The 26167-nt window shown below is 51.2% G+C and overlaps 1 protein-coding gene across 1 annotated transcript in view; it reads right to left on the reverse strand.

Annotated features, from left to right (window-relative positions):
* Nucleotides 1–8215: 8215 nt before the first annotated feature.
* Epha10 (EPH receptor A10) overlaps nt 8216–26167 on the reverse strand; it is a 37716-nt gene continuing 19764 nt past the window's right edge. The window contains exons 6-18 of the mRNA XM_013519462.1: nt 24020–24153; nt 21109–21280; nt 16953–17061; nt 14523–14584; nt 14266–14391; nt 13165–13350; nt 12671–12732; nt 12246–12449; nt 11832–11981; nt 11418–11611; nt 10715–10870; nt 10438–10546; nt 8216–8578 (exon numbers count right to left, since the gene is read on the reverse strand). Of these exons, the coding sequence (XP_013374916.1) occupies nt 8480–8578; nt 10438–10546; nt 10715–10870; nt 11418–11611; nt 11832–11981; nt 12246–12449; nt 12671–12732; nt 13165–13350; nt 14266–14391; nt 14523–14584; nt 16953–17061; nt 21109–21280; nt 24020–24153 (1763 nt within the window). The 3' untranslated portion in view covers nt 8216–8479. The remainder of the gene's footprint in view (nt 8579–10437; nt 10547–10714; nt 10871–11417; nt 11612–11831; nt 11982–12245; nt 12450–12670; nt 12733–13164; nt 13351–14265; nt 14392–14522; nt 14585–16952; nt 17062–21108; nt 21281–24019; nt 24154–26167) is intronic.

The raw sequence follows: 26167 nt of genomic DNA on the forward strand, positions 1-26167 counted from the left end.
GTTAATATTCTCAGCTGTGCCACATGGACAGGGGTGATGGTTTTGGAGCTAACGCTATTAGAGTGGGCGTCACTGGACAACTGCCTTCCTCGTGAAAACCCTGTAGGCAAAACCTGATACCTGAAGGGGTTCACACCCCAAGATCCAAGGCACAGTGACGTCAGCCCCTAAGCAGGTTTCTCCAGCACCTTCATTTCAGGAACTAGATGTTTACAAGGACAAAATCAAGTCTGTCTACAGTAAAGCTTCAGAGTGAAACTTCCTCGGCCAGGACAGAGCAGGAGTGAGGTGACTTGGTGGTCATGCTGTTCACTCTCTTAAGTCGCCAGGGACTGGCAGACCTGCCTTCCTAGAACTGCCCACGCTGCATGCTCAGCTCAGCTAGGTGGCCAGGGGTTCTACGGAGCCATGAGTCAGCCAGGTTGTGGGGCACAGATAGTTAAAGAGAAGCCGCCCTTTCGTCAGTGACATGATTTGGAAGAAAGATTATTCAGTGCGAGGCAGTAACCACACCTGAGGTTTCTACCTTGCCCTCTTCTACTGCAGCACTGAGAAAGGCCAGACTTCAGGGATCACCTAGGGCCCAACATGCTTTTCCCAGAGCCAGATTCACCCTAGTTCACTCCATCCACGCCACTGGCAAGACAAACCTAGTTGTACAAAATGCTTAGTATGCAACAGGTACTGAACGAAGGCCTGTGATTGAGTTAGGGCATTCCATGCTGTAGAACAGGCTAGTTTGGTATTTTGTCTTTGTTGTTGCCACTGGGGTTTTTGGTTTTTTTTAACGGTACTGGGAATTGAACTCATGACCTCATGCTTGCCAGGCAGGTGCTGTGCCACAGCTAAATCCCCAGCCCCTACTGGGGTTTTTTTTGGAAACAGGATCTCACCTCTAGTTCAGGCCTTGAACTCACTATGTAGCCCAGGCTGGCCTCAAACCCACAGCTATCTGCCTGCCTAGGCCTCCCATGTGCTAAGATTACAGGCATGTGCCATTATGCCTAACTAAAAGCTAGTTTGGAAGGTAGAGCTCCCCATCCCAGAAGTTTAACTCATGGGCTGAACTATGTCACAGGACTGGGGTATTGCAAAGAAAATTTCGATCCTAAGTGCCATAGCCCACAGACATAATTCCACTCTCACTTTTTTGGTTGGTTTGGGTTTTTGTTTTAAATTTTTGATAAGTTTCTATAATTTTGGTTTGTTTGTTTTTGAGACAGTCTTGCTATATAGTTCAGGCTGTCCTTGAACTCACTATGTAGTCCAAACCCAGGGCAGCCAGTCCTCCACCTCAGCCCCCCAAATGCTGAGATTACAGGCATGCACCACCACACCTGGTTCTAAAAATCTTTAAAATTTTTTTATCTACATTGAAATTTTTTCTGATCTATATAGTACTTTAATACAATTTGCAGAGCATATTACAATTTTTGTTTTAAAATTTTTATATTTTATCTGAAATAAATATTTGTAAAACTCTTACTCAACAAAAGCAAAGTTGTTAGGAAAGTTGTTCATTTTGAAGGATAGCAGCGGAGACCATTTCCTCATTAACTCAGGGGTTTAGCACACTTTTATGGTTTGTTTTGTTTTTTGTCTTTTTGAGTCAGGGTTTCACTGTGCAGTTTAAGCTGGCCTTGAACTCACTTTGTAGCCCAGGCTGGCCTTGAACTTGCAGTGATCCTCCTGTCTCAGCCTCCCGAGTGCTGAGACTACAGGCCTGTGCCACCATACCCAGCCACTTTTATGGCTCTTGAATACAACCAAGAATATGGTATTGATAACAAAATATTACATACCTACGTATCTTGAAACAGTCAAGATAAAAGGACCAGCTTTTGATTTAAATAATGAATTTTAAAAGTATCTTTAGAAATACCCTTCTCCAGCTACTGCTGACACCTTCCTTTATGCCCTTACAAAGCAAGGCCCAGAAATCACAACGTCCCAGGTTTCCACACGCACTCCCATTGGGGCAGCTGTTAATCTTTCTCATGCCACTTTCCTGGCCACACACCTCTCCCTAGCTGACACCACAGCTGCCTCGCTGTTCACCTTTGCAAACTGGTGAGCTCTCGTTCTTTGCCCTGCTCTTGCCTTTCCTCTCTGAGTCTGTGCTTTGCGCCCAGTAATGTTCAGATCCAGGGGACTTCTCTTGGTTTCTTTCTTTCCCATTTTCCTCATCTTGCTGGGTCTCTCCTGGTTAAGAAACTTGCCTTTGCCTTAGGATTTGATTTGCTTTGCCTTCTTTTCTCTGACTTCTTTCTGACGATTACATACTTCTTGTTCCCCACCTCTGTATTTATCATTATTTTCATATACTTCCTTGCTTTCATGTGTTCTTCCTTTTCTTTGCTCCTCTCTGCCCTCTCCCCACCTCTCACTGTATCAGTCATGATCATTTTGTTGTCTGTCGTTCTGAAGAATATTTCTCCGTTTTCTCCCTGTCAGTTCTCTCTGGTCTCTTCCGCTGGGCTTACCTTCTTCATGCCTGCTGTGGTGGGAATCTCTATGCCTGCTCTCTGAACGTATGCGAACCGTTTGCTCCTGGGTGGTGATGGTCAGTACAATAGTCTCTGGAGTTTTCCTGCCTCTCTTGGTGCTGATCTTCCTTTTTCTTGTGCCATCTGGACTTGAAACTTTTGGTGTGGTGTTTGGCACCATACCACTTTCTTCACTAGATGACCTTGGGTGGGTTTGATTCTTGTGATGCTTGGAGTAATGCCTGGAAGTCTCTGACCTTTTCTCTTCTGCAGTTCACTTTATTTTCCTCAGTTTCATCCTCTTCACTGTTAGTATCGAAGTCACTGCCTGGAATGGGTTTTCCTCCTCCTTTCCAGGAGTTTGGAGAATTCATTTCTCCTGTGGTATTCTGCTCTCTTCATTTATTTCATCTGAGTAACCTCTTCATTTCTCTTTCTTTATTCAAGAACTGGCTTCATGAAAGCTGCATTTAGTACTTCCTCACCAGCTGCGTTACTAGGTGCCCTTTTTCTCTTCTTCAGCTCTTTCTTACATTTTTTTGTTTTGTTTTTGTCTTTTGAGACAGGGTCTCGCTATGTAGTTCAGGCTAGCCTTGAGCTCACTTTGTACCCCAGGCTGGTCTCGAACTCACAACGATCCTCCTGCCTCAGCCTCCCAAGTGCTGGGAACAGGCGTGCGCCACCATGCCCGGCCCTCTTGCAGTTTTTTTTTTAAATAAGCAGATGTCACAAATGCCTTATCTTCAAATTCTCATTTTTCCATCTCTTATTCTCTTATTTTCTTTTCCATTCTTTTTCCTGTTTCTTTTTTCTGATCTCAACTGCTTTTTGTAAGTTGCGGATATACCTGGGCTTTTGATCTTTTCCCCAAAGTAACTGGGATTACTTTTCCTCATTTTCTTCCTGTATGTCATCATAAATACTGGAATATTCATATACAGTGGACTCTTCCATATTCAAGTTTGGTCTGTGCCACAGTCTGCTCTTTAGCTTCCTTATGAAGACCGTCACAGTTATCATCATCACAGTCATTCCCAAACACTGATAGCTTTTGCAAAATAGGGTGCAACTGCAGTGTTTTCTGTGGCAAAATAAGCCTATGCCTCCTGCCTAGAATTGCCATCTTGCTTCCGTCTCAGTTGCTAGCAATTTTAAAAACAGCCTCCAAAAATAAGGTCTGGCAACACAGGCCCACAGTCAGCTAGAGAGGAGTAGCAGCTTTCCTTGGCCTTTAGAGAATCCTCTTCTGGCACTAGGCAATCCCTATGGATTGCTTCTTCCCCTGGTGTCACCTACCTTGGAGTAATGCCTGGAAGTCTCTGACCTTTTCCCTTCTGCAGTTCACTTTATTTTCCTCATTTTCATCCTCTGCACTCCTAGTATCAAAGTCACTGCCTGGAACTGAGTTTTCCTCCTCCTTTACAGGAGTTTGGAATCCTTCTGGGCAATTTGGTTTATGTCATTTCCTATGGGAACAAGATAACTCAAAGTAGAACTGCTCTGGGCAAAGAGTAGATAGGAGCCTGAGGTCCTTCCCTGGGACCTCTAGGCAGACTCAAGGACCCCCAGAGCTCCAATAAAGAGTAGGTTCCTTGTTCCTCTACAAGGCATTCTCTACCTGGGGCTTCCTGATGAAAGTATTGCCTTATGAAGCTTAGATTACTCATTTGAAAAGCTAATTCATGAGGGGCAGGTATTGGGAGGCAGTTTCAAACCACCTGACCACGTTCTCAAAAGCATTAATAGCCTATTTCCACCAATGATAGTTGATGTACCAATGAAAGGCTTCCCTCCTTAGTATGTCCCCATGACCACTGAAAAGCAAGTGTACCAATGACTAAAGTGTGCGTAAGTGTTTTCCTTTTTTATTTTACACGATAACTATCCCACACTTAAAATTTAGCATGGTGCATATCCAAGAGTTTTTACTAGGCTGGGTGTAGTGGCACACGCCTGTAATCACAGCACTCAGGAGGCTGAGGCAGGAGGATCTCCAAGAGTTTTGGGCCAGCCTGGGCAACAAAAGCAAGTTCAAGGCCAACCTGAACTGCATAGTGGAACTTGTCTCAAAGAAAAAAAATAGATTTTATACTAGATAATTTAATATTTTAAATCTAGATACTAGATAAAAGATTTTATACCAGATAAAAGGTTTTATACTACATAAGTTATACTAGATAATTTTGTACTAGATTTTATACTAGATACTAGATTTTATACTAGAAATTAAAGTGCTGAAAGACACACAAGGGTTCAGTCAGAATTGGGGTCTACTCAGTGGGTGCTCCCTCATTTGGTATAGTCTGGAATCTAATTTGCTTTAGCAGAGTGCCATCTCCATGGTACTCCAGGATGCGGTGTTTCTTTAGCCCTTTATCTCTCCTGTGCCATCTTCCATCTTCCTGAACCTATCAAGTATGTCACCTCTCCTCTCCCGCTAACTGCCAGCCTGCTGGGACTTCTTTACACTGCTGTCAGCCTTCCCGTGGTTGACACTAGGGTTTGTGTAATAGTGTTTTCTGATCCTCAGTGATGGCCACAGTGGAGGACAGATGTATTCTTGACACCAAGATACTAAATGCACACGTTCAGCGCCCACAAGCACACTGCAAGACAGTGCCAAGAACCGTGGGGGCGGAGAGGTGGCAGGCTCCAGGAGTGCACCTCAGATCGCCCGCAAAGGTCACGCTGGCGAACCGCGGCTTGATGCATCGAATGCCTTGGCTGGTGGTCAGGAAGAATGTCATGGAAAGAACACAGTGGCAGCAGCGGGAAAAGGGCGCCCACCTGGGAAGGCATGTAAGTAAGGTGTTTCCAACAGGGAAATAAGTTCAGATTTTCAGCTTCTCTTGTACACATATACAAGCAATTTTGGTCAAAGCATCTTCCGTGTCGGTTCCCAAGATGCTGAGAGATCATGAGGTCATCCATGATGGGAGTCAGTTTCTGACTCTGCTGCTCCAAGACCTCAGGGCCCCACCTAGTAAAACAGAGTGGGAAGTTCCTAAGGAAAATAACAAGATGTTTTTTAAAGATACTGGCAGGCACTTCAATTTCAATGGCAAAAGATAAAGAGGTTGAAGACGGTGCAGTTTGGCAAGTTTCACTCACCTCCTGAACAGTGAAATGGGCATGACGTTAGGAGCTGAGGTGCCTCTTTTGAAGTCCAGAACTCAGGCACCGGTTAGCAAAGCCAAGAACTCACCACTGGGTTTTCCCCGGGGCTTCCTCTCTCCTTCCAGGGACTAGTGAGGCAGCACCCTCCCCTCGGCTCCTGAAATGTCTAGAATCGGTGCCTATTGCCAATCATGCTTTTTACTTAATTTATTCTTCTATTAAGCAATGAGGTCTTAACTTCCCAGTGCTGGCTGATAGTAGGCGCCCAGTACATGTTCACTGAGGACAAAGAGTGGGCTCACTGCCCAGAGAATTCACTGTCTGTTTCAATTCCTGACCGTAGCCAGGTGTGGCACACACCTGGAAGCCCAGCACTTGGGAAGCTGCGGGAGGAGGATCACCTTGAGTTCAAGGCCAGTCCGGGCTAAATAGTGAGACCCTATCTCAAAAAGAAAAATAAATAGTGAGAACCTATCTCAAAAAGAAAAAAAAATTCTTGACCATACACAGTAGATCTGCCTGGTGGCTCACACTTTACTAGTATTAATATTCAGGGCACCCCAGGAGCCAGGCCTGTGTTAACTCAGGGTTCCTCTGTTCCCTGGTGGCATGCTGTCCTGGGACCGACCTCAGCAAAGCCACATTCCTAGCATCTCCAACCCACTCTTCATCTATTCCTCCTCACGGGCTTGTTTAATGGACCTGGGGGAGAAGGAAGGACCTGCTTGAATCAATTCCATCTGTCTTCCTCCACATCTGCCTTCCCACAAGAAAGGCACTCCGGTCTTTCCCTCACCATGTGGCAGCTGAGTGGGCAGGGGAGGCCTGTGCCATCTAGTCAGCCTGGCACTGGAGTGTCTAGTTCAGGGGAATGATGGGAAATACTGTCCCCAATGTACCATACCTCACTTATTGGAGATTTTACATTTTACACATCTGGATGTCTTTGAAAATGGGATGCATCTGCCAGCCAGATGGCATGACATGGTTTAACTAGTTGGAATGTTTCTTTCCTAGTCACGTGTCCTACACTCATTGGCATCTTAGATTCAAAGGAACATGGTAAGCAACATTCTCCAGTTAGGCTTGTCAAGGAACTGGTAGGTTAATCTCCATCTGTTCCAGTGAATTAGAACTCCGTTGGTTCCAGGTACAAGAGAGGAGGAACAGGGTGTTACTGGTCAGCACTGCCCCACCCCCTGCACTAGGCACCTCCCGCGGCTCAGACCACGCAGATGAGTGGGATGTCTTCCGCAGCCTGTGAACAAGAGCAGCCAGCCTGTAAGAGGAAGCACTAGCGAGCCAATCCAGGGTGGCAAAGGCTTGTCCCACGCACACAGTGCCAGGGCCTGCTCCAGCACTCCTGGCCGCACATCTCCCTTCACTCTAGTCACCATCCTAGCCTCCGCTTCCTGCAGCCTTTGCTGCACTCCTCAAAAGATTCCCTAGCTCCACACCCCAGTTTGCTCATGTGGTTTTTGCCACTCCTCCCCGACTTGACTAGGGTTGAATTGGGTGCACCCCAGACTCGGTGCTGAAGTCCTAACCCCCACTAACTCAGAATGTGACCATTTTTGGAGACAGGATCTTTAAAGGGGAGATTAAGTTAAATGAAGCTTTAAGATGGGCCAATATGGACCAGTCTACTCTAGCTGCTGTCCCTAGAGAATGGAGTAACCGACACTAAGAAGAAAGGCCATGAAGAGACACAGGGAGAAGTCAGCCATCTACAAGCCAAGAAGAGACCCGCAGAGCAGATCCCCCTTCACAACCTTTGGCAGCAGAAGGAAACAACCCTGCCGACACCGTGATCTTGGACTTCCTGTCACACAGCGGTGTGGATATCCCCTCCTGCTGGGCAGACCACCCAGTTTCCAGTGCTTCATGACACTGGCCCACATAAACGAACCCAGTCCCTGACAATATCCAGACTGACAGCCACTCTTCACCCTCTGCTGCCTGGTTTCTCTATTTCACACTGTAATGACACTTTCTCGGGCTGCAATGGCACAACCTCTTCTGGCCTCTGCTTCCCTCCCACTGCTTCTCACATTCTGCCTCCTGGCCCCGCTCCACCCAGTTAGCTCCTAATGCTGGAGTTTCCCCAGGTTCCCTTCTTCTGCACACACTGACCCAGGTGACCTCCCCACGGTGGCTTCAGATCCCGAAGCCTGTCACTAGCACATATCTGTGCTTCAAGTTCCAGACCCAGTGTCCGCCTGCATCCCAGACACCTCAGCCTGCACCTCCCACCAGCATCTTGAACATGCAGCCAACTAATTTCCTGCCCCTGCCCTCTATAGGGTCAATCTCAGGAAAGGCATCTCCTTAGGGATGTTGTCCTTGGTTTACTGCTCTGGAAGCTGGGTGACACCATTTTCTACAGCCCCAGGGCACCCAAAATGTTCCCTATACCCTAACCACACCATTATGTCACGCTCCCTCAACGTGTCCCCACTAGCCTGTGGCATACATCATGAAAGGACTAGGGTCAGTTTTACATCCATGCAGAGGGATCTCAGATAAGACACTCTGGAGACCCCAGGAGGGGATGAAGGAACCCTCCCACAAACTGCTCGGAGGCTAAAAAACTACCACTCAAAGAGGCACGGTATCACAGACAAGTTTTTATTTGTCCTGCATATAGAACCCAAGAAATATAAAAACATCTCCAAAATTAGTCACCTCCCCAAAAGGCCCCCTCCCTTCCTGGGTGGGCCGACAGGGGCGATGGGGGTTGCAGGCCACCTCCTTCTGTCCAGTGAACAAGTTCCATACAAAAATAGATCTTTAAAGGGCTCCTCGAGACCCATCGCCCTGCATCAGGCCAGCACCTGCATAGGGCTAAGGCCTGGGACCCACAGCAATTCTGGACCTCACTCCTCAGCGGAGGGGAGATCTACCCTGGATGCCGAAGTCCTCCAGCACAGCCAGGAGTCCCTCCACAGAACAGCTGGGGAAGGGAGCACTTTGACCTTAGGAGAATGAAGTGGCTGGTGAGGGGGGTGGGTTTCTTGTCTACCCAAGACAGGGCGCTGGTCCCCAGGGTTCCCTGGAGAGAGTGGTGAAGGGAGAGATGGGGGTGCCTGGCAGGGGACCGCCAACCCTGTCCAAGGTGGAGGCAGTATTTAGTCTGCCCCACTACCCCTAAAGCCACTGAGCTGACACAGGTCTCAGAGACGGGGTAGCCCAAGTGTGTGTGTAGGCTCCAAGGAGGGTGGAGCTGTTGCTGGCAGGGTGAGGCCAAAGGCACAGCTGGAGTCTCCATCTTCCATCACAGGTCCTCCTCAAAGCTGCACAATGCCTTTCAGCCCTATGGTTCCTCAGGGGGTCCCTGCTGAGAATCCTCTTGTCCTAAGCCTGCTTCCTTGGCCTGCTGAGATCTCCATCTTCCCAAGGTTCTGTCGACTTGTGCTCCAGCTAAGATGCCTTTCTGGACAACCCTCACTATACATGTGTCAACAGCGTGTCCATCAGCTCACCCTCTTGCTGACCCCAAGGGCTCCTGGGGGGCCCTGGCCACTGGCGGAATGCAGTTTGTTAACTTACTTGTTGCACCTGAGCTCATCTCCCTGCCCATCTGAGCCCCCAGGGCCAGGCTCTGCGTTTCCTTCACCTCTCCTGCACCCCTCCTCTCTTCCTTCACAGCCCATTCCCCCAAACCCCCACCCCACACAGCCAAACCACAGCAGGCATCTGGCATAGGTGACATGAACAAACTCTGCCTCCACAGCCCTGACCACATCTAGGCCCTGGCCATACAATCACCACTGCTGCAGGGCCTTTCTGAATAAGAACTTCTAGAATCAGCTCAATACAGCCACTCTCCACGGCTCTACAGAAACCAGAGGGAGGAGGTGCTCCATGGAGGCAGGCTCCAGGGACCGAGGTGGCAGCACAGGGTCACCTCTAGAGAATCTACTGGGCTGCCTCACAGAAGAGGGCTGGCACGACATGGCAAGGCCAAGGACTCCCTCCAGAGCCAGCCTCCTCCCTAGATCGGCTTCCAACCTCACTCTGGCCCTGAGTTTCACCAGCTGATTTCCCCACCGCACAATGCTGTTTCTGAGTGTCGTCTTCACCACTGCCCAGGATGGAGAGCAAGGCTCACAGATCTCCATGGAGAGAACTGTCCCCTCATGCTCTGCCAAGTCAGTTCATAAAGTGAATGCAAATGGGGAGCCTTGGGGAGCCCCAGGGGAGCACCAGGACCACTCAGCCCAGCCAGGACCCTCCCATTCATTCTGCACTGCCAGTCTAGGATGAGGACACAGCTCCTGAGTCTTGGGCCTTGGAGTCCAGCCCCTGAGCTCAGCACCACTTTCACCTCCCTGGGCCTCAGAGCAGACACACCTCAGCCAGCCAGGGAACAGCGGGTAAGGAGCCTTCCTTTCCAGCATAGCCCAGTGGCCCAGATACCTGGCAGCTGTGGTCACTGCCTCTCAGGGGCCCATGCTGTCTGGCTGGATGGCAAGTTTGTGGGAAAAGGGGACACCCATTGGGGAGGCCCCAACCTCCAGGGGTATGGAAGACAGAAGGGCATGAGCCGGAGCAAGCAAAATCTATTGGCTCTCCAGGTCTGTCCCAGCTCTGTCCCTGAGACCCTGAATTTCCTCCCCACAGTTCTGAACCCTTTTTCCAAGGGCACTAAGCCAGAGGGGAAAATGGGAGAAGCAAGCAGTGAAATGGGGGACACTGTGGCCCCAAACCAGCTCTGGGAAGAAAAGTGTTCACTACCACCCAGGGGGAGCACAGTTTGCCAGGGTCCTTGCTTGGGCAGGACTGGGATCTGGCCCCTGCTGGACCTGCCTTGGAAGAAAAGGGGCACTCACACCTGCACCCCCTGGCCCTGCAGCTGCAGCACTCGAGCCTGCAGGGCGCTGATCCCACTCAGGAGGGCCTCTCGATGTTCAGCGGAGGAGATGCCCAGGTTCACCAGGTCCCTGGAACAAGGGCTGCTCAGACCCAGCTGGTCAACCCCGCTTCAGCTCCTCCCACATCGCCCCCTGCTTTCCTTCCCTCCTCTGGATGGGGCAGGGCCAGGATCAGGACAGGCAGGGGCTTCCCATTTAGGCAGGGGCAGTGTCCCTGCTTTGGCTTCTCAGACTCACTGGGAGGTCATCTCTGCCACAGTCTCCAAGCTCCCATAGCCAGCCGCCGCAAAGCTGTCCTTGTAGCGGCACAGGTCCAGGGCCTCCAGCCAGGCCCCCACAGAGCCAAAGGAAGGAAAGGTGGAGAAGGCACGGTCCGCAAGGGGAGTGGGAGGCCTAGGGAGGAGGTCTGTGGTCAGCTGACAGTGGGACCTGGTGCCCAGACCTCGCTGCTCCCTGGGAAAGATGGGGAAAGGGAGGGCAGCCAAGCCCCAGGGACAGACCTGGCATTCCCAGCACTTTGCAGCCCAGAAGAGGCAAGGCTCAGGGTACTCAGGCAAGTGGAGAGCTGAGCTTGCTAAAGGGACTGGCAGCATCTGGGACAGTTTAGCTACATGTAGGATGCAAGTATGGCAGGTGACATATATTTGGAACTGATACTAAATTCACTTATTTTAATTGAACTATATAGGGGGGTGCACTGTAGATATATTTATCCAGTCAATGGTCACTGTACGGGGATATGTGGACCAAAATCCAGGACAAGTGGATGTGAGGTAAGATGTACCTGAGATAGGTGGGAGTGTTAGCTCTATCTGGGGCACCTGCTGAGTGGCGCTACCCAGAGAGGTGAGGTGTTGTGTTTTGGACACTGGGGAAGCCATTCATGGACAGGTGAGAGGTCGGCTGAACCTGGTATGGATGGGGATCAATGGGAAGGTACCTGGGACAGGTGGTTGTGGCACACTTCGAGGGTTCTGGGTCCTGCACCATCTTGCTCAGGATGCTGTGGATCTGGGAGAACCTGGGCCGCTCACCTGGGTCTCTCTGCCAGCAGTCAAGCATCAGTCGGTGCAGCGGGGAGGGACAGTTCCTAGGGGGCGGCAGCCGGAAGCCATCTTCCACAGCCTTGATCACCTGGGCCATGGTGATGGGAAGTAGACAGGAGGCTCCAGGTCCCCCCAACACACACTCAGATACACACATATGCACGCACACATACACACCCAGCCCATTCCAAGGACTCAGGTAGTGGCCAGGCAGGGTGGGAAGCAAGTAGACAGAGAAAAGGGACCTGGAGCTAGGAGGCGAAGGGTCAAAGGTAGAAATCAAGGAGCTGGAGCCACGGGTCACTCACATCTTGGCCAGACATGTCCCAGTAGGGCCGCTCACCGAAGGCCATCACCTCCCACATGACAACACCAAAGCTCCACACATCACTGGCAGAGCTGAAGTGGCCAAACTGAAGTGTCTCAGGGGCGGCCCAGAGCGCTGGGCTCCGGCCACTCTGTTGGTGGGCAGGCAGGCCAGGGCAGGAAGAAACTGAGTCACAGCCAGGCTTCCCCACCCCACATCCAGCCTCACCCGTCATTCTCCGAGGCAGCTCCCCACTCCCAGCTTCACGCTTGGGGAAGGCATCCCACCCACCACAGTGCAGGGCCCACGGTGGCCTTAACTCAGGACCAAATGGGTGGAAGGGCAGGGTGGGAAGGGACCCTAACAGAGGGTCTTGGGGGGCAGGACAGAGACTCCTGGGGAAAGGACCCCTCACCATGGTGGTGTAGACAGCCTCGGCTCGGTCTCGAGGGCCCCGCCCAAAGCCAGAGAGCTTACAGATGAGGCCACTGCTGACCAGCACACGGCGGGCGGCGAGGCCCCGGTGGACATAGCCCATCTCCGACAGATACTTCATGGCTGATGCCAGTCCAGGCAGGAGCCCCATCAGCTGCTCAGCCACCAGCCGCCCCTCATGATGCTGCGGACGGGGGGAGACTGAGGCCAGGGCTTTACACTCAGATCACCTGGTGCTGTGGACTCCTAGGAGGCCACTTAGCCCTCACTGGGCTTCAGTTTACCCTGTGGCCCCTAGGTCAGCACGGCCAGGGGTAATGAGGCCAACTCCAAGCCCACCAAGGAGAAAGTGAAGGACCAGGAATAAGCTGGTCATCCATACCCCCCGGGGCCCAAGCCACTCACCCTGAGGAAGCTGTCCAGGGCCCCATGGCCCATGTACTCAGTAACAATCATCAAGGGGCTTCCTGTGCCAGGGGTGGGGACACACACACTAAGTCGCCTGGCTACTCTGCACACACACGTTCCCTCCATGAGACCCTGTCTTGGCTAACATGGCCAGAACCAAAGTCAAGCTCCCTAATCTTGCTACTCTTCTCCTCAACCCAGCATCCCCCAGGCAGAGTAACAAAAGAAGTGTGTGTAGGGGAACAGAGGCCACCATCAGGAATTAGAAGCTAGCTAAGATCATCCAGGGTCAAAGTGTTTCAACCCCCCAGTGGCACTATAAGTCAGAAGGTCATTCCAGGTGAGTGACCACTCCAGGAGAGGGATCACCCTGAATCAGTGAAAGCAAACTAAGACCTATATGTCTAGGCTTCCTCTTTCATGACTCCTGGAGCCCCCCCACCCCCCACATCTGTCCTTCCCGCAGGAAGTGCAGAACCAGGCAGGCCTACCTCTGGTGACAACCCCCTCCAGTCGCACAATGTGGCTGTGGTCAAACTGGCCCAGAGTGAGGGCCTCAGCCAGGAAGCTGAGCCTTTGCGAGTCTGAGCAGCCATCTCTCAGCGTGTGTACAGCCACAGGCAGCTCTTGGCGGCCAGGGAGCTGCAAGCAGCCACAGCACAGGTCCCCAAACCGCCCTGTGGGGAAACAGCACCTCAGTTGGCCCCCTGAAGGCCACCCCCACCCCCAGTGTCCAGCGAGGCAGCCTGAACTGAGGAGAGAGTGACTCTGGCCTGGGGTGTGGAACTCCTGAGTTCTCACCCTGGTAACCTGAGTCCCAGCAGTGTGACCTTGAAGTGGGAAGGCTGGGGTGGCCTGGTGAAGGGGTTCTCTGTGCCCACAGGGGGCACAGAGAATGGGCTTCACCTCGTTCCCCATAAAGTTTCGGGACATGACACTGCACATTCCAGCCCTTCACGGGCCATTAAGCCCAGCAGGAGCCAGGACAGGTGATAATGACATCTATTCTGCCTTTTGTGCAGCAGGCTGGTGACAGTGTCAGGAGTGTCTGTTGGGCTTCTCTGAACACATGGGGCAAGGGATCATGGACAGGTACGAAGGCAGGGGGAAACTGACCTGAGCAAGCAAGCTCACCACATCACCCGGAAGAGGCAGAGGTCATGCCCATCTTACAGATGAGAAACTGAGGCTCCAAGTAGAGGAGGATCGGGCCCTGTGATGCAGCTTATTGGTGGCAGTGCCACAACTAGAACTCCTCTTATAAAGGCCCCTCTTATTGCCTCTTGAAGGCCAGGCACTAAAGGGCCAGCAACAGACTGCAGCGGCTGACCCTGAGTGGGACTGGACAGAGAGGTCTTACAATGACCCTGGGAACCCAAGAGGGCAGACAGAGTCACAGATCCTTCTGGTGGGCAAGGCTCTGTGTGGAGGGGCTCTGTGTGGCGAGGAGCCCCCAGAGTCACAGATAAGCCTCTCAGGAGGCGGGCTGACCAGAGAGGCAGGTGGGTGGAGCATCTGGTTGGGTGGGACCAGATGGGCGTGGCTTTGGTGGGTCCGGCCTGCGGGAGGAGCTTCCATGGGGCCCAACTCACCTGCTCCAAGGCTCCTCTCCAGAGTGATGCTTTTCGCATCCAGCTCCTTGGCGAACAGATGCACAGCCTGCAGCGGGTCCCCGCAGCTCTGGGGTTCCAGGAAAGTGCGACGCGTTGGGACTTTGACTGAAAACACAGGGTGAGAAAGCCCGAGCCCGAGGAAAGGGGCCTCACTGCTGAGGCAGGAGGGGCTAGTGAAAGGGCAATCAGCAGAGAGGTGGGTGAAGCCCACCCTTTCCGGTGACTCCACAACTCACAGTGGAAGTACAGCTCCTCTTCCTCATGGGCATCGCCACCTCCTTTGCCATAGCTGCAGGGCCTGCGGGCACAGAGAACCCCTTCACCAGGCCACCCCAGCCTTCCCACTTCAGCACCCAGGAAAACACTTCTGTATCCCAAATAACAAGGCTTCCACCCTGGGGAGCGACTTTTTGTCCTGCCGGTTTAAAGACTTCTGCATTGTTCCTTCTCTTTTCCTTTCTGATTTTTACATCCCCCTTCTCCACAGTTTGGCAACCTCCTCCTCACAGCACTCATATAACTAAGTCCCAGCCGAGCCCCGCACCACCATCAGCTTTCCTAGTTACTGCCACTGTGAGATACCATAAAAACACTGGTGACTCCAGAGGCTCCCGCCCTAAGCTGCCCCTGCCTGCATTCCGGAGAGACAGGAGACAGGCAGCCCCTGTCCTCAGGTGCAAAGGAGAAGGCAATGACTACCGACCACAGCAGACCACCTGACCCACTGGGACCATCACAGAAATCTTGAGACAAGAGGCAGTTATGGACTAAAGGCCGGAGTCACAATCAACGGAGCCAGAGCCAGAGGCGAGCATTTGTTGCCCCCAGGCAGGGTCTTGCTGGGCCAGATAAAGACTCTGCCCTTTATTCTGGGAGCAGGGGCGGTGCCTGGGGACCTAAAGCAGGAGAGTGCCGTGCTTCAATTTGCATTTTAGAAAGATCATCCCAGCTGCTGAGTGCAGAGTGCTCTGTGGTCCCTGCAGGAGGCCGACAGTGGTTCGGGCTGTGGGGTGATCATGCCAGGAACAGAAAAGAAAGGGGCCTCAGGGCTTGGAGACTGCTGGACGGCAGAAAGGTGGATGGAGAAGTTGCTCCGCAGAGTTCATTGAGATGCCATCACCAAGATGGGGAGATAAAAGGTGTACATTTAGACATCTGATGAAACCTAAAGATGCCACGGTCTCCTGATGATGTAGAGAGCATTGATAGTCTGTGGTGCAAACTGTTTAATGTGCAACACAGAGCCACTTCATTATCCTAGCTCTAGCTCACTATGCAGTGAGACCCTCTCTCAAAAAAAAAAAAAAAAAAAAAAGAAGCAAGCAAGCACAGAGAAATGAAAAGACCATGCAGCGATGGATAGCTAAGAGCTCAGGATGCCAGCCTCCAGTGAGAAGCGAGTGAGTCAGGATGGGCGACAGAGGTGGGGAGGAGAGGTGCGGGGACCAGAGCACAGAGCAGGCACTGAGGGACATGCAGAGGGCACGGTGAGAGATGTCAAGTCTGCGAGCTGGGGATGCCTGTAGGGGAGTCAGCTTCTCGACCCCTCAGCCCGGCCACTTCTCCCCACTGCAGTGTGGTGGTGGCGGTGGCGAGTGAGCCCCGCTGTTGGCTCGCTGCCACCTCTGGTGCACCTGGCTCCTCAGCATTCCTGGCGTCTGCTCTGGGGTTCAGCACCTTTGCTCTCTCCCCTTCCTCCTGCCTCCAGGAGTCTCGACACCCAAAGCCAAGACAGATGCTCTCGCAGCTGCCCATCGCTGCTTTCCAACAGGTTTAATGCAGGCCTGTGGGCCTTGTAGCTGTGGGAGCTTGGCGCTCCCTGCTCTTGGCCTCCTCTCCTGACTCTGCCTTCTGTCACTGTCAGTGCCTCAGTTAAGGCAGTGGAAGCAGCCAGTGCCAAATCAAGGGCATCTGCCCCTGTCCCGGGGGGCTGTGAGGGCTGAGATGCGGCTCCTGACCAGACCATTTCTCCTCTGCTCCCCTTAACCGCCCACTGTATACAAACTTCCCACACTCTCCAACCTGCTGACCTCTGCCCCAGCCTGCTACCACCAGCAGCAAAGCGTGGCCCTGGGGAGAAGCAGAGGTGAGGCCTGTGCTGCATGCAAAAAGGCCAGAATCTTCTCTCTTCCAGACTCAAGCTCTACATCTGCTCCACCCTCCTTCCTCTGCCCACTCTCCTGCAAGCCTCCTTCTGCTGCAGGTGGCAGGTTTTGGCTTGTGGGGTCCCCACTCTGCCTTCTCCACACACGTGTGCACACACACGCAATCTTTTCATTTCTTCTTTTTGCTTGTGTTCAGTGGTCTCCATACCCCTTGGGGGAAGAGGCTGGGGGCCTCTGAACACCTCAGGAGAATCCTAATCACACTGGAGCAGCCAGAGCTTGATTCCATCCTCAGTGATGCCTTCTGACATTTAATGAGTTAAGGAGCTAAATCCCCTTCATCTCAGGGCGGCTGAGCTTGTTGTGGTGGCTGCCGCAGGAGCCATGCATGGGGGAGGGGCTGCGCCCGGCACAGCTATATCTACACAGCCGTGCCTGCGTGTACAGATCTGCATGTGTGCAAAGCAAAGCGGGTGCAGATACAGGTTAGTGTGAGCATACGTTAATGTGCACCGGGGAACACACTCACCATGGTCACTCAGCCTGGGACTAGCCACCTACCTCCTCCAAATGGCCAGGACACTCATCACAGAGCCTAGGACGAGGAGGGCTGAGATGGTCACCACGGTGACGACAACTGCAGGGCTCTGGTCCCTGGACCCTGAAGTGACTGGGAGGAAAACCATAAAAGGTCGAAGCAGGCAGAGAAGCAGGTTCCTGGCCAGGCCCCAGGACAGATTCCTGTGCCCACCCCACAGGAAGATTCCCTCCAAACCTCTGCACTCAGCACTGCCTTCCTACAGCAGAGGGACCAAGGTGGTGGCACTGTCCAGAGCGGCACCTGGAGTGCCAGGGAGGGCGTCTCCACTACACCCCAGCTCTGAGGGAGAAGCAGGAACCCAGACAGTGGGGACAGGCAGCTGTGGGTGCCTTCAGATGGGCAACATAAGGACGCTGCACAGGGGGAACTGTCTCTGCTCAGAGCTCCCACCTCTGATCTGGATACTCACCACCAGTAATAATGAGCCAGTGTTAAACACACAGTCAACAAGACACTGTTCCTGAATCTGTTATCCTGTTTCTTCAACACAACAGCCCAGAAAACCGTTACTGTCTCCATTTACAGCAGAGGGAACCAACATTGTGAAAAGTTATGCAGTTTGTCCAAGGTCACACAGCCAACAAGTGGTGAGCCAAGATTTGAACTTGTAAAAGCTTCTGCCTGAGCCTCTGCTGTGAAGTATTTCTCCAGGACAGGTCCACAGAACCCCATCCATCTGCCCATCCATCTATCCATCCATCAATCCATCCATCCATCCATCCATCCATCCATGTATCCCTCCTTCTACCCATCCATCATACAACGTGTGAATGAGGTGGAGTCCTTGCCCTGGAGCAGTGTGCAGACCCCAGCTGATAAACAAAAATTTTAACTGCAAATGAAAAGTAGAGCTGGGCGTGGTGGCACACGCCTGTAATCCCAGCACTCAGGAAGCTGAGGCAGGAGGATCATTGCAAGTTCGAGACCAGCCTGGGCTACAAAGTGAGCTCAAGGCCAGCCTGAACTGCATAGCGAGACCCTGTCTCAAAAAGACAAAAAAGAAAAAGAAAAGAAAAGTAGAGAAGTGAACAGAGCTGAGCAGAGGCCCAGCAATTCCTTCCTAAAGCCAATGAAGAAGCTTCACAGAAGAGACACATACTGAGTCAGCCTGGAAGGTGGAAAGAGGTTGCTGATGCCTTCCAGATCCAGATGCACACACAGGTATAGAAAATGGTAAATTGCCCCTGTGGCCTGACAATAGAATACACGAGAGAAGAGGTGGCAACACAGATGCTGGGGGCCAGGGGCTGAGGGAAACTGAGGAAAAGCGGCCTGGAATGCCAGGCGAAAGAGTGGGAAGTTTATCCTGAGGGTGACAGGGAACCAGGGGACAGTGGGTAGAGTTGTGTCCTGGAGAAAGGAATAATGTCATCTTCTGAGTGGGGAGTGAGGGTGGGGCGGAGGAGTCCAGGTGTAAGCCCTGCTACCTGTAAGCCCTGCTATTTGGAGACTGAATTGGGAGGATCAGCAGTCTGAGGCCAGCTTATGCAACATACTGAGACTCTGTATCAAATTTTCAAAACAAAACAAAACAAAACAAAAAACAGGGGAAGTTCTAAGTGGCCCTGAAGACTGAACTGAGTGGAAAACCACATGTCTGCAGGCAGTCTCAGCGTGGGGCAGAAGGAGGTCCAGGTATAGGACCAGCAGGCAGGTGGACAGACGTGCAGGGTGTGCAGCCAGCAGAGCTGGGAGCATTTCTGATGGGGTAACCTGCAGGAGCTGGGCACAGGGATGGGGGTGAGCATGCTCAAAGCCTGAGAGATGAGGCAGGATCCAGAAAGCTGCCTTTCAAAAGTCACAGAGCGGGGCTGGGGATTTAGCTCAGCGGCAAAGCGCCTGCCTGGCAAGCGCAAGGTCGTGAGTTCAGTTCCCGGTACTGGAGAAAAACCAAAAAAAAAAAAAAAGAAAAGTCACAGAGCAAGTGCAGAAAAGCAGGAAAAGAAGGAAGAGTTAGAGGCCCACAAGAAAGGATCAAAAAGTGCATTTCAGAGTCCCGGCCTACAGAGGTGAACAGAGCCCAGGTCTGGCTGGCAGCAGAAGGTGAGTGCAGATGCCAAGAAGTGTCTGAAATCAGGCACCCATGGGACACAAACACAGAAAATGAAAGACAGTTGTGCCAGGCAGGCTCTGTGTGGCTGTCAGGATGATTATCAGGATGATGGCCTCCTGGTCTCCATCCCCTTGAGCACAGGCTGGATCTGGTGACTAACTTCTAATGAACAGAATATGGCAACTATGACAGGAAGCCATTTCCACTGTCAGGTGACAAGAGACTGTGGCTTTTGTCTTGGGTGCCTTCTGTCTGCCCCTCATTCACAGCCTCTGAAGCAGTCTAGTGCAGCGCGGAGCAGCCCTGCCGAGGGGCCGGCGGGGCAGTGAATGGCACACGCAAGGCACAGCAGAGAGCGCCTGAGTCAGCCCGAGGCGACAGCAGCCCAGAGGACAACTGGCTGCAGATGCCTTCCAAGGAAGACCCTGAGCCAAGGCCACTGGGTAAGTGGCACCCAAGTTCCTGACCCTCAGAAACCGTGAAACAAAACAATCCTGTTATTTGTAGCCACTGGACTGTGGTGTATTTATTATACAACCGTAAATAGCTAATGCAACAGTGATATACGATCCCTCATCAAGATCTTGATATCGTTCCTCCCCTGTAATCCCAGCACTCGGGGAGACTAAGGCAGAAGGAATGCAAGCTTGAGGCCACCCTGGGCTACACAGAAAGTTCAAGGCCAGCCTGGACTGCACAAAGAGACCTGTCTAAGAATAAAATTCTGATTTGAGGGTCACAGCTCACTGGAAAAATTGATCACAGATAGGGTGAACCAGATCCTCCCATATGCAGGGCCACAGCGAGGAGGCTGGGGTCTGAGCAGTCCCTACTAACAAAGAGGCACAGAGTGAATGGAAATCATCAGTCCTCCTCTACAGCCCCAGTCCTCGCCCCTGCCACACTCACTCCAGCTCAACCCATGGGCTTTTGTTCGCATGGCTTCCTCCACCCAGAGCTCTGCCAGTGGCCTTCCCTGCCTGTGGCCACTGGTTCAGATGTTCTCCAGCCTCCAGCCATGGTGCTAATCTCTTCCTCCCATAGCTGAGGTTTGGCACAGTCAGGCATTTGGGCATGAAGGGCTGCCTTCCTTCCCGGAACTCAGACTCTCTCAACATTTTATCTTTGCCTCCCTTTGGGCTCGCAGCTCTTCCTATCTTGGATTAGAGTCGTGTACCAGGTTGGAAAGAATTGTTATCTTGACAGCTGGTGCCAGAATGCCTCTTAGGGGGAACTGCCTTTGTTCAGGAAAATACTTTCATGAGCTGCTCCGGGTAGATAGAGGTGAGATCCTGAGGGCTGGGTTAGCAGCAGGCAGAACAACAAAAGAGGGAGCTAAACTGCTCCGCACAGACCCCTGAGAGGGAATTTGGGGTGGGTTGGGGAGAAGAGGCAGCAGGGAGGGACGCAGGGGGCAGCCGGGAAGCGTGACATTGTGGAGAAGCCAGAGATATTTTAAGATCAGGATATCTAATGTTCAGCTTCTGTTTTGTTTTTACAAGAACTGTATTGAGGGGTAATCCCCATGCCAGTCAATTGACCCATTTAAAGTGTACGATGCTTGTTTTGTTTTGCTGATTGCTGCAGTCTCACCCCCTTCATATCCCCAACCTTCAATGACATGTTTTACACATTAAGCCTGGTGGGGAAAGGGACAGGGCCCCAAGGTGGTCTATATCATGGCAGAGAACAAGAACAGAAGATCTACCTGTCAGAGCAAGAGGAGACTGTGAGACTATGAACTTCTCCCAAGAGAGAGGCTAGACTGTGGAGAGGACACAGGATGTCACCACAGACATGGGATCCACGGTCTGAGGAGGCTGGTGCTGGCTGAGGTAGGGGTCTGAGCAGTCCCAAACTCTTTTCTTGTGAGCCCCTCCAAGGCAGGCACCCCATTGAGTTCATACTGATGGATCCCAAAATTCTTAATAAATTAGGCTGTAATTCTGCTGCTTTGCAGGCTCTGGTACACACCTAACTTTCACTTTCTATGTCTTTCCTGCCTACCTCTGGGTCAGGCCCACTGAGCCCAGCCCTGCCCACGTCCTGCATACATTACTTACCCTCCCCTGGGGTCTGCACTTCAATGCTGGGGTTGAAGCTCTGGGACTCCCAAGAGGGCCCTGGTGAAGCGGCCCGGATCTGGAAGACGTAGCGGGTAGCTGGCTTCAGGTTGGTGACAGTGACCGCAGGTGTCCCTGTCTTCACCATGGAGTAAGTATGCTCACTTTGACCCTGGAGAAGATAGAGAAGTGAGGCCCAGACCCGGTGCCTGACCCGGTGCCCTCCTCTTGGGAGGAGGGTGAGAGGAAAGGAGCAAGGAGGTGGGAGAAGTAGTCTCAGGCCAGCATGGGTGGGGTGGGGGAACCTGATCATCCAGGAGACTGCAGAGCATTCTTCCATGGGATTCCCAGCATCTCTCTCCACCACAATTTTACCCCACAATCAGGGTATTCATGGCTGCGAACAGCCTCGCTCTGCCTAAGAGAAACTTTAGAGAAGTCGCAGCACCTCCTTAGGAATGACAGCCGTGTGGCCTGGTGGTCCAAGGGTGAGCTGGGCCTCAGCCCAGGCACTGGCCCCGGATCTCACAGTCTTTTTCTTCCCCTTCTGAACTGATTTTCACAAGTGTCCTGCAAGGCACTGGACAAGAGATATTATGATGTTTGTTTTGTTTCTATTTCACAGATAAGAAAACTGGGCTCAGACAAGTAAAGACTGGCCCCAGCTGGAAAGAGCAATGGCTGTTACTGATAAGGGCCTACCCACTGCCAGCAGCTGTGCTGGGCCCCCATGCTCCTACAACAACCTGGAGGAATCAGCATGTGTCTCTCCTTTCATAGGTGAGGTGCACATCAAGGAAAGGTCAGATGACACCTGACCCTGCAGGCCTGCTCTTTGCTCTACATCATCCTGCCCCAGCTCCGCTCTCCAGCACATCTGATCATGGCATGTCCTAAGGATGCTCCTCCCATCACTCTGTCCCTACCCACACCTTACTGAAGGCACCGGAAAGCACCCTCTTTCTGATACCCTGCGGCCCCAATTCTTTGGTCAAGGCATTCCCAAATTGGGATTCAGGTCAGGCCAATCATAATCTCCCATCTAGCACTTGAACAACCCCTTGAAAGACAAGAGAGGCAAAGGCTGTGGAACCTATGAGATGGGGTTGTCATGCTAGGGAGAAGAAAGGAGCAAGGGCTGCAAGCAAGTGTCTCAGCAGAAGGTGGGCTGGTAGGCAGAGAGAAGAGATGAGAAGCATCAAAGCTCCAAAGAGTCCCTGACCTCCATCCAGACTTAGTGACCCAGCAGTGCTTCACTCAGAGCCCCTTTCATATGTGCTCTTCTTTTTAACTATTTATTTATTTATTTATTTTTGAGACAGGGTTATGCTAAGTAGTCCAGACTAGCCTCACACTCATAGTTCTCTGCCTCAACCTCACAAATGCTAGGATTCTACGTGTGTACCATCACATCTACCAAGGATTGTCCTTGCCTGGCTGAGGGTTTTGTTCCTAGCAATTCATATTTCTGATTAAGGGGCTAAGAGCATCTAGCCAGCTCAGCCTTGCCACTCTTTGAGTGATCTGATCTTCAGATTTCCTTTACAGAATCCTAAGCACCTGCTGCACACTAGCTGTCTCCTAAACATCCAAGGTCCAGGGCCCTGTCCTGGCCACTCTCCACACACACATTCTCCTACTCTTCTTAGCCACCAAATCTCCCTCTCCTTAGCTCAGGCTCTGCGTTCAGACTTCAGTGTCCTACAGGCCCCTGGAATGCTGCATGAACAAAACCAAGCTCAGCATCTCGCCCCATCCTGCTCCTCCTCCTCCACTGTCCTTTATCGCAACCAATGGCACCCCATCCTGTGGGTTACCCAGGTCACGCATCCAGCAGTAAATCAGAACTTCCTCTTCCCGGTTACCTCCCCCCAACACACACACACACACACACACACACACACACAGGCACACACACGCACACTCACAGCTCTCAAGGGACTTCCACTATTCAAAAGCTATTATCTGATTCAGCAAAGAAGCCCCACTTGTCACTGAGGAGTGAGCAGAGTTCTGACACACGTAGTGCTGACACGGAGAGCTTTCACCTTAATGAATTTAATCTGCACCAAGGTGAGAAACAGTTTAACGGTAGATTACATCTCAGAGTTAAAGAATCAATTTATGGGGAAAAGAGAGTAGGCTAGGATGTAACCCCATTTGTAAAATCATGGTTCAACTACAACCATAGATTAAAAATGAATAAAGAGAAGGGGAGAATACGCCAGGCTGGTGACCTGCCTGTAGTTCCCCCTACTACTCAAGAGGTTGAGACAGGAGGATTGCTTGAGTCTAGCAAACACGGCGAGACTTTGTCTCCAAAAAAAGAGAAAAAAGTTCGAAAAATAAGCAAAAGCATCCTATAGAAAGCTATGGGGCTGGCCTTATGGAGTTTATAATATAATAAATGTTGTGTTTTATTATAATTATAAATGATGGGCTACATATACATCCTTAGTGTCTGAAATAATTTATGCTTTCACTGTTCTGGAGAGCTGTTTGACAAACATCAGCCTACTGCCCAACCTAGCAATGTGCGCCTGTGATCAGCCATTTTTGTAAAAATTGAAACAATATATTTCTGTGTTCTTTTAAAAAAGCGTTCTGCAGGTGGTACGTATAGTATTAAGCTGCACGAAATCTAGACCAGCCCTCAAAGCTCTCCGTCAACTGGAAACGCAAGGACAAAGCGGGAACACGGAGATGTGACTGGCGATGAAGGTGGATGTCACTGGAAAAGGGAAGGATAAGGAGTCCAGGGTGCCCTCCGGCGGGACAGGACGAGGAGGCTGCTCGGGAGGCTGCTGGGCAGTTTGGAAAGAAAGGAAAAGGGGCTTTTGCTGGGAGGAGGAGAAAGCAGGGCAAGCCGGGTCAGGTCGGCGGCGAGGGGCTGGCTTCCTGACGGACTCACCTTCTCGTAGTACCGGATCTCATACTCCGTGCCGTTGGCCCCAGGGGCTCCAGAGGGGATGGGCTCCCGCCACGACAGGGACACGCTCTGGGGCTCCACACGGTCCCTACGGATCTCATCCTCCTCCCAGGGTGCTGAAAGTTAAGTACAGCCGCATTTTCCAGCAGCACCCACTGCGGTGCAGGGCAGGAGAGGGCAGGGGAAGGGTGGGGCCTGGGAGGGCGGGGCGTGCAGGAATGGGTGGGGCTAAAGAAGGCTGGTGGGCGTGGCTAGTGGGGTGTGGGCGGAGCTAGGGAAAAGATTGCTGGATGCAGTCTGTGAGGCTAGAGAGCAAGGAGACCCACAGCTCTTCAACGCCTTCATCGCCTCCTAGGAGGACCCTCCTGCTGCTTGCCTACCCTACACCCAGCTTTCCTCATCTTGGTTGGTTCTAATCTCCAGATTCTTTCTATATTGTCTGTGGCTTGGAGGCACAAGAAAGCGTAGAGGCAAGAAGACCAGCCACTTAACTGTTGGAGCAAAGCACTCCACAACCTAGAAACGGAAGCGAATTATCCCAGCCCAAGAAAGAGCACATATGGAAAGCGTCATGCTCAATGGGAAAGACTGAAGACTAAGATCAGGAGAGGCTAGGATGCACTTGCCACTACTGTTCCCTATAAGTCTGGAAGTTCTGCCCAGCAACTGGCAAGAAAAGGAAACAAGGGACATCAAATCTGGAAGGAAGAAGCACGTTTAACTCTGTCAGATGACATGATCTTATAAGTAGAAAACCCTAAAGAGCTACAAAATACTTTCAGAACTGATAAATACAGAAATTACAGGATATAAAAACCAACGAATTGCATTTTACATACTAACATTGAAAAATTTAAGAGGAAATTAAGTTGGGCACAGTGGCACATGCCTACAATTCCTGCTACTAGGGAGGCTAAGGCAGGAGGATCACAAATTCAAGCCCAGCCTGGGCAATTTAGCAAGATCCTGTCTCAAAATAAAAAGAATGGGGAATGTAGCTCAGGGGCAGAGTACTCCTAGGTTAATCCCTAGTATACAAAAATAAAAAACGACACAAACAAATATATACAAAAACTGAGGGTGTATCTCAATGGGAGAGTACTTGTGTAGCATCAAGGCCCAGGATTTGATCCACAGGACAAGGAAGGAAGAAAGAAAGAAAGGAGGGGAGGAAGGGAGAGAGGGAAAAAGGGAGAGAGAAAAGAGAGAGAAAAAGGAAGAAAAACTGATTTACTATAGCCTCAAAAAGAATAAAATCTTAGAAACAAATGTAACCAGAGAAATAAAAGACTTACCAACCAAAAACTATAGAGTATTGCTGAAAGAAATTAGAGAAAATATGATAAACAGAAAGACATCCTGTATTTAGGGAGTGGAACAGTTAAGGTTAGAATGCCCTTGTTACCAAAAAAGTAATCCATAGATTCAATGTCATTCCTAGCAAAATCCCAGAAGCTTTTTTTAAATAGAAATGTGAAGAGTAGCCTCACATTCTTATGAAATCTCAAAGGAGCATGAATAAACAACACAATCTTGGGAAAGAAAAACGAAGCTGAACACTTCACACTTCCTGACTTCAAAGCATATTATAAAAGTACAGTAATCAAAACAGTATGATACAGGGCTGGGAATATAGCTCAGCAGCACAAGTGCCTGGCTGGCAAGTGCAAGATGCTGAGTTGGATTGCTGGTACCCATCAAAAAAAGTAGATACAGACATATAAACCAATGGAACAGAAGAGAAAGCCCAGAAATAAACCCTCAATATGTGGTCAAAGAATCTTCCACAAGGGTACCAAGGCTAGGCTATTGGGAAGGGACAGTTTCTTCCTCCAGCAGTGCTGCGCAAACTAGATGGCCACAAGCAAGAAGAATGGAGCTGGACTTCACCTTACGCCACATACAAACGTTGATTCAAGATGGATTAAAGACCTAAATGTAAGACTGGTGGGGGCATGCTTTATGAGATTGGATTTGGCAATATTTTCTTAAACATAACACCAAGAGCATAGGCAATAAAAGCAAAGATAGATGAACAAGACTACAAACTTCAAAGCCTGTGCACAGCAAAGGTAAAAATAAAGAGGTGAAAGCATGACCTGCAGAACAGGAGACAATATTTGCTAATCA

Source organism: Chinchilla lanigera, unplaced genomic scaffold (assembly GCF_000276665.1).
Source record: "Chinchilla lanigera isolate Chin_1 unplaced genomic scaffold, ChiLan1.0 scaffold00051, whole genome shotgun sequence".
Taxonomy (NCBI): Eukaryota; Metazoa; Chordata; class Mammalia; order Rodentia; family Chinchillidae; genus Chinchilla; species Chinchilla lanigera.